This window comes from Solanum stenotomum, chromosome 1 (assembly GCF_019186545.1).
Source record: "Solanum stenotomum isolate F172 chromosome 1, ASM1918654v1, whole genome shotgun sequence".
Lineage (NCBI taxonomy): Eukaryota > Viridiplantae > Streptophyta > Magnoliopsida > Solanales > Solanaceae > Solanum > Solanum stenotomum.
In genome coordinates, this window is record NC_064282.1 from 93,096,418 (window position 1) to 93,109,119 (window position 12,702).

At 30.3% G+C, this 12,702-nt stretch overlaps 3 protein-coding genes across 3 annotated transcripts in view; 2 read left to right on the forward strand and 1 right to left on the reverse strand.

The window, feature by feature from the left end:
* The window catches only part of LOC125859164 (uncharacterized), a 7,739-nt gene extending 5,511 nt beyond the window's left edge, over positions 1-2,228 (forward strand). The window contains exons 2-3 of the mRNA XM_049538872.1: positions 1,355-1,634; positions 1,811-2,228. Of these exons, the coding sequence (XP_049394829.1) occupies positions 1,355-1,634; positions 1,811-2,228 (698 nt within the window). The remainder of the gene's footprint in view (positions 1-1,354; positions 1,635-1,810) is intronic.
* Positions 1-12,702, forward strand: part of LOC125871115 (uncharacterized) — a 367,917-nt gene that overhangs the window by 11,366 nt on the left and 343,849 nt on the right. The gene's annotated exons all lie outside the window — the stretch shown is intronic.
* On the reverse strand, positions 3,283-6,158 carry LOC125871150 (transcription factor LAF1-like). Its single transcript, XM_049551747.1, has 3 exons — positions 6,017-6,158; positions 4,523-4,652; positions 3,283-3,895 (listed from the first exon to the last, which is right to left on the reverse strand). The coding sequence occupies exons 1-3, from the start codon at positions 6,156-6,158 to the stop codon at positions 3,283-3,285; spliced, it is 885 nt and encodes a 294-aa protein (XP_049407704.1).

Here is a 12,702-nt window from a genome sequence, read left to right on the forward strand (position 1 = left end):
CGGAACCGGACCGGACCGGAACCGAACCGGAATAAACCGGGATGTACCGGTACCGGTACACCGGTATCAAATTGTGGTACCGTTCCGTCCCGTGTACCGGCTCACGGTGTCCCGTTCCGTCCCGAATACTACCGGACCGGAACGAACCGGAATGGTACCGGAACGGTACCGGACCGGTACCGGTACAACCCGGTCCGGTGCCCAGCCTTAATCTCTAGGCATATTGTATTCGTTGAACATATATTTCCATTCACAACCAACTATCCTTAGTTCTCACGTCCACAAGTCTCGCACATGGAAAAATGGTTGTGTCCAGATGACCCTTTTGGCTCCTCCTCTTAATCACAATCTCTTTCACCTCCTATTGTTGCAGACCCAATTCCAATTCTTGCTACTACTGATTTAGTCAACTTCATGTCTACTAGTGGATCGCACACTCAAGGCCATCAAGATGACGTGCCACTCGGCTCCACTGTATGTCCTCCTACACATTCTTTGTTTTTTTCTCCTTCTCAAAATAACAGTCCATATGCATCTCCACAACCAGCTCCTGATACACCATCAAATCAAATGGTCACTAGGTCTCAAAATAATATTTTCAAACCCAAAGTGATTTTTGATTACCTTGCAACCTCCACCGTAAAACACATTCCGCTTACCTCAAATACCTTTAGTCAAGCATCCAAATATCCTGAATGATAGGCTACTATGACAGAAGAACACATCACTTTACTTAAAAATAAAACTTGGTCATTGGTTCAATTTACTCCCTCTCAAAACGTAGTTGGGTGCAAATGGGTGTTTCGTGTCAAACACAAGCCTGATGGATCCATAGAGCGTTATAAAGCTAGATTAGTGGCAAAAGAATTTCATCAGCGTCTTGGAATTGACTTCCATTCCACCTTCAGTCTAGTTATTAAAACAATAACTATTCGCCTCATCTTGTCCCTAGTTGTGTCTCTTAAATGGTGGTGGCGTCAACTTGACATAAACAATGCCTTTTTACATGGTACTCTACATGATGTCATTTTCATGTAACAACCACCTGGATTTGTAGATCCCCGATTCTCTAATCACATGTGTAAACTACATAAGTCTATCTATGGACTTCATCAGGCACCACGCGTATGGTATACTGAAATAAAGAAGTTCCTCTTATCATGTGGCTTTACTCGTTCCAAATCTAATGATTCTTTATTCATCAAATGGTCTCATATTTCTCTCATTTTTGTTATGATCTATGTTGATGATATTGTTGTTACACGCTCTAACAACTCGGAAGTTTATGCAACAATTAAGTTGTTGGGTGATAGATTTTCCATTAAGGATCTTGGTCCTTTACATTTTTTTCTAGGTGTTGAAGTTATCCAGAATGATAATGGATTGACTCTCACACAAAGTAGCTTCATTGCGGACATACTCAGCAAGTTCAATATGCTGGATGCAAACAGTGTGAGCACTCCTCTGTCCACAAGTGAAATTTTATCCTTGGATGACGGTTCTCCTTCGGCAGACGCTACACTTTATAGGCAAGTCATTGGATCATTGCAATACCTCACTTTTACACGGCCTGATATATGCTTTGCGATAAACAAGCTCGCTCAATTCCAACACTCTCCATCAACTAAGCATTGGTAAGCAACAAATAGGCTTCTTCGTTATCTAAAAGGAACCATAACCTATGGACTTCACTTCAAACGTGGTAACTCTTCTCAGTTACTTCCATACTCAGATGCAGATTGGGGTGGTATTCCCGATACTAGACACTTCACTTCAGCCTACGTTATTTTCTTGGAAAGAATCCAATTAGTTGGTGCTCCAACAAGCAACGCATTGTTGCCAGATCTTCAACAGAAGCGGTATACAGGGTTGTAGCAAGTGTTGTAGCTGAGCTAAATTGGCTAACCAACCTACTGCAAGAACTTCGGGTCAAGCTGCCTTGTCCCCCTAAGGTCTTTTGCGATAACATTGGTGTCACTTACATGTGCCGTAATCCAGTCTTTCACAGTCGAATGAAACATGTTGCAATTGACTTTCATTTTGTCCGTGACCAAGTGGAAAGTGGAAAATTTTCAGTTCATCACATTCCAACAGGAGCTCAACTAGCAGATGCCTTAACTAAAGCACTTCCCAAAAGGTCCTTTGTCCACCTTGTTAGCAACATCGGTCTCAAGCAAATTGAGCCGATGTTGTGGGGGCATGATAAGGATAAGGATATAGAGTCCTAGTACGTTAGTATGTTTGAGTCATATACGTAGTTATTTCTCTTCTCTTTAGGTCTCTCACGTTCCATAGACTTCTTTATCTTCTATACTTGTTCATGTATAAATACCACACATTGTATCAATAATACTTAACGCTTTCATAATCATATACAACNTAACTTTTTAATTACAACATCAAACACCAGCTGGGGACATTTTAAGTGAAATATCAACCAATTAACACTATCAAACATCCGCAGTAGGTCAAAGGATGCGGAGCGAGAGTATTAGTTACACCTTCTTTCGAACCGAGTAACTTTTGTTTAATTAATTTTTTTATTTATATTAGAAAAATCTATTAAATATATGTAATAGTTTAGCCCAATAATTATAAGGAATATGGTTTCTGCGATAAGTTCAGAATTCATAAACTTTAAACTTCGACTCAGACTGTGCCGGCAAAACCAAAAGAAGAATTGAAAACAATATGATATCTTGAATTCGTAGGACTTGGAGAACTTAGCAGCTTTTTATAGAATAATAAAGAGAGGATTTTGGTGAATTAGAGAATTTTTTGGGATTAACTAAAGGTCCACAATTGTTTTGTGAGTTTTAGAACAAGTTATTTCATTATTAATCTGAATAATTTCCACATTTGAAAAAAAAAAAAAAACTAGTTTAGTATATGTGTATTGTATACATATCTCATATCAATCAATAAAATAATATACAAGAATGAATAAAATTATCAAACAACAGTAATTTAAAAAACAATATACAAATTAAGTAAAAATATCTACAAATATTTCAGTGTGAACCCAATTATTACTATATCATTAACTTAAAATTACGATAGGAATTCATAAATTTTAAATGTTGATTCATCTCAATAGAAATGACATTTTTTTAGCATATTGTAAAGGAAAAAATGACAACAAATATACTAGCTAGCTTTATTTTTTTAACTCCAAGCCTCTTTCAACTCTATGAGCAAATCAGGATATGATAACATTACTAGTTTTTCTTGTCCTGCATTATTAGTTTCGAAAAATCTACCAACATTATTTTAGTAAAGCACTTAGAAAATATGATTTATATGTACATCATTGACGTTTCTATTAAATTCCCCGGATATAAATTCCTCAAAATCGTTGACAAAGATCTGATCCTCAAACTTGAGTGGTTGTTGAATCATATTGTTAAAATCGCGATTTATTTCATTGGTAATAACTTCATTCATCGCTAGTACTGGACCATATTGCGCGAAAGCATCTAATTGGAACATTGAATTGTTGCATCCAATGTTATTCTTAGAAAGATCTTGATTACTTGTGTTCACCTTGATATCCTGATGGTTAAACTGATCTAATGAGAGCCACTCCGAAAATAACACTTTGGGGAAATTGTTTTTGTAATTTTCTCGTGCAAATTCGTTATTAGCAGATACAGATTGATCTGTATCTGCTAATAATGAACCTTCTATTTGTTCAAATGAGTTCATATTACTTGAATTTTGGGAAGCCAATTTCATTGAGGAAGGTGAAGATTCTCCATTTTCACTTGTATATGTTCTAGCATGCCCTTCTTCATTTTCATTCATTTTGGGCACTCTCTTCTTTAGATAAGAGTGCCAATGGTTCTTTATCTCATTATCAGTTCTTCCCGGTAAATATTGTGCTATTTGAGACCACCTATACATATATTAACAAAATTAACTATGATAAAAAGAATAATTTTTTACTATTTCTTTTTTATAAATAAAAACAAATAAATTAAGTAAACTAGATAAAACTGGGTGATTGAGTTGGGACCAAATATTTAGTCTATTTTAAGTTAATCTATCTCAACTCAACTAATGAAAACTTAGTAATACAAGACAATTCACTGAATGGTTATTGACTTTAACGCAATAACATGTAACTGCTTTTTAAGTATAATAACTCATTTATTCATTCAATTCATTTTAACTTATAAAATTTAATCTGAGCCACCCATTGGCTACCCCTAAAATTGTCAAAAGAAAGGAATCTTGACAAAGTCTGTTATCTTATGAATTCCAATAAAATGAAAGGCATAATTAAGATATATAAATCATTGTCCAATTATATTAATTAACTTGTCACAAGAATTTAACAAGTCTCTCACTATTTGGAAAAAGTCAACTTCTGCAGTGTTTGTCAATTAAAGCCAAATAGGGTGGACTATTAGAAAGTCAACTTATAACAATCATTAATAATTAATCCATGACTCGAATCTATAACTTATAGATTTCATGAAAAATATTTATTAAACTAAAAGAGTACTTATAAGATTCTTACTTGTTGCCTAACATGCCATGAAAGGTCAGGATTGTCTCTTCCTCATCAGTGCTAAATGTCCCTCTCTTTAAGCCTGGCCTTAAATAATTAATCCACCTCAATCTACAACTTTTTCCCGTCCTTTGCAACCCTAATTTAAAAAAAAAAATTAAAAATATTAGAAGCGAATTTAGGTTTTCAAGTTAATGTAAAATATTGAGTTCATAATAAATTAATTATAAAAATTTTAATATAAATATAAGGTATAAACAAAAATTATTGAATTCTTGTGAATCATATACCTTAGATACTAGATTTGCCCTCGATAGAAATACAACGATGCACGTCAACTATATAATTTAAAGAATGTCTTAATTGATAAATATTTTTTTTATATATTTATATTTAGTTGAATTTCTCTGTCATAACAGAAATTCTATTATTTGTTGACTTCTGTTGCAATACTATTTGTTCCTATAGATGTACCTTTGTCATAAGCAAAAGTTGTTCTTATTTTTTAATTTTATATTTTCCTTTTCAATAATTTTAATAAAATAAATACATTCAAAATTATATGTGTAATCATATGTACTATATCTTTAATTTTATTTTCTTTTAACATTCACGCGTCAAGTTGGGGGTTGGCATATGTTTAAAAATTAAAATTAGAAATTTCTAAAGTCTTTTTTTAATTTTTTTTTTTTGAACTTTACAGTTCAAACACCGTCATCTAAAATGAAGTGATGTATTATATTAAGACACTTGTCTTACCTCTTGAATGAAATCACTTGTGAAAATGAAGCATTAAAAATAGACAAAGGGCTACGAATGATGCTAATTTTACTACTAACAAGGATGTCATATTAAAAAAATCTTGTATATTTTGGTATTGTTAGTACTTAATAGAAGTACAAAAGTCAAAGGTTGGAAAAATAGTCAACCATTCAATAAGAGGAAAAAAGACAGAATTTTGGTACCATATAATAATGAGCAAAATTTAACCAAGAGTAAATATATGGCATTTTTCATGATAAATACACTGACACAACAAAATAGATCAGCTTAGCCCTAATTTAACCTTCAAAAATTAGCTTAAGAGCCAAGATTTGTCCGAGTCTATGTAAGGAGTTCCCTCTCCCTTCCCACAATTGATGCAGGACTAAACATCCTACACATTCAGTACTGATTACTGAACATCTGAAACGTGAACAATATAAAGATGGGGTCGAATATTATCGAGTAAACAATGAATACAAAGTATTCCGCTCGTCCATTTTTACTAATCAATATTTGACTTGGCACATCCCGTCAAAAAATAATTAATAAAATGATTATTTAACTATATTCCCCTTTGAAATAAATTTAATATTCTGGAAAATGACTATAGTTAATATAAAGATAAATTAGAAACTAACTGATAGACGATCTTTTGATTTTTCAAAAACTTGACAAATTAATAAAAGTGAACATCTATTTTTAATATAACAGACGAAGGGAGAATACTAATTAGCTAACCAGCATTGATTGGCACAGATGCCCAGCAGCCATGACCATGTTTGAGGATGTAATCTTTGAGCTTTTGGTCTTCATATGGAGACCATAATCCCTTCTTATGCTTTTGCTTTGGCTTTGATTTGTCCATTTGCTTGCATCCCATTATTTTCAAACAAATGAGAATTGAAGAGAATATATATATGTTTTAGAAACTTTTTTCTATATATGGCCTTGTGAGAGAGAAGAAAGGAAGATTTGATGATGAGGATTTAAAGGGAGGATTGGTTGAGACTAATTACTCATTTTTATAAACAAATCAAACAAAAAAAATAGTTTTAAAAGGGACTATTTGTCCCTGCAGAATGAAAGGGATTTGGCCAGAATTTTTAAAAAATGAATTTCAAAAAATGTTTGATTATAGTTATTATATACCTGAATTTTTGAAATGATTTTGAAGATGAGTTTTAAATTTGAAAAATTGATTTTTAAAAAATCAAGTGAATTTTTCTTTGATCACTCAAAAAAAAAATTATGTTTCTTTCAATTTCAATGTATGTGATGTAATTTGACTTTACACAAATTTTAAGGAAATATGAAAAGACTTAAAAATGTTTCAACACAACCCTTGAAATAAATGAGTTTTTAAATAAAATATTACTTTTTTTTTTTTGCAAAATTAGTGAGACCCAACAACAACAATATATCCCGTGAAATTTTACAATGTACCACACTACAGTCTACATTGTTACCTACTAATCTTTTACCATAGTACATATCCTTCACACCTTTCTATCTAAAGGCATGTCCTAGTAATCTGAAGTTGCATCATATCATGTTTTATCACCCCTCTCAACTTTTTCTTCACTTTACCTTTGTCTCTCTTTGTACCGATTAAAAAAAATATGTCATATAAATTAGGACAAAAGAAATATCTTTTTTTAGGTTAGATACATATTCCAACACAAATTTAATTTCAAGAAACTTAATTATAAATACATTTTTATATCAAGAGTACGAGTACATATGTAGATCTTAGGGGAGGATTTTGCGTGGAGGAATTGTCTTTTTTTAGAAAAAAATAAGAGCAACTTTCACATATAGCAAATATAAAAATTATATTTGTATGTTATAGTTATAGTTTGTATAATTGCGCTCCATAGCAAATTTTATGTTTGTTATGGAGCATCAGATTGTATAACTCACTGGCAGGCAGGGGCGGATCTATGAAGAGGTGTGGGGGTGCCACGCCATCCCCGAATTTCGACGGAAACTCTATATATACATAGGTATATATATATATAAAGCGTGTCACCTACAGAACAAAACTGACTTGTGGTGTCACTGTAGGAGGGTAACTTTAGAAGGCTGATGTTGCGAGTTCGAATCTCATTTGTACCTATTTTTTTGAGAAATTTGCTGCAGACGGCACAATTTTATTTTATTTTATTTTGTTTATAATTGCTATTGACTTAAATTAAATTAATTACATTATTACTCCTTTGACTTTTCTTTTATTTGATTAATACTCAATAAAAGTGTAATATCTTATTATTTATATTTTATTGATTGATTTATGATATATATCAAAAAGATGAATAATTTAATCAAATATAAAATTAATTTAATCGGTAAGTCTATTTGGCACCCACAGACTCTAAATCCTGGATCCACCACTGCTGGCATGCTGGCAGGAGCTTAGATTTGTATAATTTCATTGGCAGACCATTTGTATAAATCGTTGGCAGCCTCTCAATTCAATTTTATGTGTTTGTATATCTGCATAAAATTTGAATTTGTATACAATTGAATCGAAATAAAATATTTGTATATCAAATCTCTCTCTCGCTTTAACAAAACAAATTATACATTATAATTTGTATAATCTGTGTTTGTATAAAGCGAGAAAGAGAGAAAGACAAAAGAGAACTGGGCAGGGGAAGATTTGTATTTGTATAATTATAAGTGTATAAGATGAAAATATATGTATTCGTATTTGTATATATATGGGTTTTCTCTCGCTGTATACAAACACGAACACATTTTATACAATTTTGTTTGTATAAAAGCGAGAGAGGCGAGGGAGAGACTGGCGAGAGTGGCGAGCGAGAAAGATAGCGAGAGAGGCGAATGACAATAGTTTGCTACGGGTAGGGGTGTTCACGTGTTGGTTTGGATCGGTTATTGGTCAAAACCAAAACCAAACCAACTTAATCGGTTTTAAAATTAACAAAACCAAACCAAACCAAATATAATATACATTTATCGGTTTGGTGATTATCGATTTCGGTTTGGTTTGGTTCGGTTATTCGGTTATTAACCATACACAAAAATAAAAGAAACAATTCATTTAAAATGTGAAAAAAGTGACAACAATCCATTCAAAATGAAAAATAGTTAGAATGACTTAAATTACTAAACTTTCGATTACTAAATTTACTATCAATAAAGCTTTAAAATTCACTATATTGGCCTAGAAGGAAGAGACAATAACATTTTCAGTCCCACAAAGAATTGTCATAGACACTCATATACATGAAATCAATAAGATAAATGTTTCATCTTGGACATTTTTGCTTTCAATAAGTAAATTACAAAGAAATTTTAATGAAAATATGTATAAGATCTTTAAAATTGTTTATAAAAACAATATATTAAGTATGTATATTAATAAAATATATGTATATAATTCATCGGTTCGGTTTGGTTATTTATTTGGTTTTTTTCGAATAAAATCATAACCAAACCAAATACTATCGGTTTTCAAAAATCTAAAACCAAACCAAACCAAACCCAAATAAAATTGGTTTTATTTTATCGGTTTGGTTTGGTTTTTCGGTTTGGATCGGTTTTTATCCAAACCGTGAACACCCCTAGCTACGGGTTACAATTAAGTCAAACTGTGGTTATAGCATTTAATGTGAATTAATAGTTTGTTATTATATACAATTTTCCCAAAAAATCATGTTTTATTTATCAACAAATTTTTAATTTTTTGTTTCACGCATACTAGTTTCTTAAATATGAGAAAAATATTTTTTAATAAAAAGAAAAAATAAGTTTCATAAATAATACTTTGTATTTATTATTTTCTACTGACCCTCCAACACACCCCAAGCCACCCGGTCCCTATCACTATCACCCTCACATGCTACCCTCAGGTCAATGACTGATCTAGGAAAGCGCAAGTAGGTTCACTTTATATCTAATATTAAACTTTCTTAAAATTTTTATATGTATAACTTTTTTATTTTTTAAATATCTTTAGTAAAAATTCTAATTTGATCACTATCTACCCCACTACATCACTACAGTGTTTAAGAATATTTTATGATACAATATTTTCTATCAAGAAAATCACTTATATATTTCCTCTTTTCTTCTGCCTTTCCTTCAAGTAAAAGAATTACCCATGTTGAATAAATCTTAACCTAACCATATCTTAAACATCGTTATAAACCTAAGTTGAATAAACAAAAGTAATTTCTCAATCATTATTTTCACCACCCTCTTCTCTTCTAGAAAACAATACAGAAGTAAACATATTTTCTTTTTTCCTCTAGTGTGATCAAGTCCTTTATTTGAGTGATTCTAAAGAAAATTAAGCGTGTTTTTGGTAGGATGGAAAATGTTTTTTTTGTAAAATTTCTTTTTAAAAAATAAGTAATTTCTTAATTTACTTTTTGATGTTTGGCAAGTAAACAGAAAATATTGTTTTAAATGAAGCAGTTTTCTTGTTATTAGGAAAAAATAAAATTGGTTTTTTATATAGAAGCAAAAACAGAAAATTAATTTCTTCAAAAATAAAAATATTCTTGTCATACAATAATTAGACATACTTCACTATCATGTATACTATTATTACCTATAAGGGAAAGGGGTTCAAAATATATCTGAATTTTGACCGAAATAGTTGTAACAATCTCAAACTTTGGGTAAGACCTATTACTCCCTGAATTATTTAATAGTGTTTTTTTAAAGATATATAAATGCTTATATAGACATCATAAATATTGCATCATTATATTTAATATTTATTTTTGTTCTTTTATTTTGCGTATATGCAGTGTAATGTGAGACCGATTAAAAAATATATGTATAGTCATAACTCATAACTCACAAATGATGTTAGCAAAATATAAAATTCTCAATTCACAATGACACAAATTTCCAAAAAATTAACAGCCTCTAGTAAATAACAGTACAATTTAGGGGTGAGCATGATACAGTATTGAAAAGTTTGGTATGGTTTTGATTTGTAATTTTTAAAAATATTATATCATTATCATATTAAATTAATTCGATATTTTGATCGATTTTGATATTTTGTGGTACTGTAAATCATTTACTATAGTTTGGCAACTTCAAGTCTACAACTTACATGTATTCATATATTAAAAAATTACGACTTTGACTTTTTAAGTAACGTCTCAATTATATCATACTAATACTTTATACGTGTAAAAATATTCAAAATAAAGTACAAACAATTGTTTTTGTTAATCAATCACCCAACACAAACATTTAAATCAAAACTTCAACATATAAATAATTAGTTTATATATATATATATATATATAGAGAGAGAGAGAGAGAGAAAATGGTCTAAAACCCCTCCAATCTACACCTGAAATTTCAACTACACACTCCAACTTCACGGGTGTCCTATTATCCCCCTAAACATTTTAAAAGTGAAATATATACCCCCTTAAAAGGTCATACTCAGATTTATGTTAAGTAGTGAGATACACTCACCTGTCACATAATATAATCTTATTTTTTTTAGTAAAAAAGTTATTATTCTTTATCTTTATTTTATATTTTCTTTTCTCTTTTTCTCTTTTATTTTTAATCCCCCTTTTGACTTTTCTTTGACACTTTTTCTCCATTGATATGAAATTCACAAGCACATTACATTCTTCTTTCTTTCTTCTTCCGTATATTCTTTCTTTATTTTTTATTTTTTATTTTTTAGTTTATTTTCTTTTTCATAATTTTAGTGAAGTTTGATAATATCGTTGAATCAAAGTTGAGTCAGCCAACCAAAGAATTAGATGACAGGATTGATAAGTTCGGGTGGTCATTTAGTTTTCGAAAATTGGATGGCATATTGGAGTTGGAGATGATAGGAAAATTCAAAGTGAATTTGTGATTTGAAGTATTTCACTATTTTTAATCTCGTTGCCATGGCACTATCTACGAAAGGTATATTTTATTGTTTTAGAAGAAATTAATCTATACGTCTCACTTTTAAATACTTCTTAATCTACTATTACTCAAAATTCAATAACAACACGTACTATGATAGTTGGAGGGTTTTTAGATATGGAAAAAGAAAGGTAGAAATGGCGACATGGAAGCGGTAAAATTGGTGGTGTGAGAATGAAAAACTAAAGTTTATGATTAAAAGGAGAGTCAATTTCTTTTGAAAAAAAAGAGAGAGGAAAAAGATAGCATTAGTGACAGCTAAATAGTGAAGTAAGTTTATGAAATTTTCCGGTGACTTAAATCCGGAGAAAGGTTAAAGAGGAAAAAAAAAAAGAAAACGAAAAAAAATTAAAAAGAAAAGATAAATAGAAGTAAAAGATAACATATTTTTTTTAAAAAAAAAATTAGAAACTTAATAAGAAAAGGGCAAATTATTTTCAAAGTTAAAGGTTTAACAAAACAAAAATTGTCTCTCACTCTCTTTGAGAGAGTGAATACGCTTTCTTTGCCACCTCAGCATATAGGGTGACACTAATTCCATTTTAAAATAGTTCAAGAGGATAATAGGATGCTCGTGACGTATAGGTGTGTAGTTGAGAATTCGACTATAGGTTGGGGAGGCTTTTGGCCATTTTCTCTCTATATATATATAAAGTTAGGTGAGTATTCGTATTTTAGTATTGTTTTTATAAATATCAAATATTATCAAACTTTTTAAAAATACATATCAAATACCATAAAACTTGAATCATGATATTATAAATTTTGATTTCAATAAAATATATTGAGATAAGTGTCAAAAACACACCTAAACTATCATTTTATTTTAGTTTCATACCTAAACTATTGAGAGTGTGAATTTCACACCTAAACTATTACTTATTAGTTTGAGAAACACACATCTCTTTTTTATACCACTCTCATCATGGTGTGTGTGTGTAATACACCCTCTCTTTTATTTTAAAAAAAGCATATCACACTCCATATGGATAAAACATTCTCCCTTGACAAAAATTAAATAAATTATTAATATTAGTTAAAATTGAAGATTAAAATTATTATCCAAAAATAAAATGTAAAATACTTTTCTTACCGCACTCCATCACTTCCTCCAACCCCACCCCCTCCTCCCCCACCCATGCCCCTTTTTTAGTTTTTTTTGGTTTAAATTTCTTTTGTAATAGTATTTAAATTTTTTTTACTTCACCCTCCCCTCAAATACTAATTTAGATATTATTTTTAAAAAAAATATTCTACCCACTTAACCTAACCCTCTACTTCTCATTTTTTCTCGTTTTGTGTTAGAAATAAACATATTGAAAATTTTTATTTACGTTATATTTAGTACACAAGTAGAAAAAATTTCTTAAAAAATATATGTACATATATAACACAAAACAAGAAAAATGTAAAAAAATAAAAATAAATTAGGAACGGAGGGTTAAATAGGATTGGTAGAATTTTTATTTTTTAAAATTAAAATAATATCAATATTTTTTTTT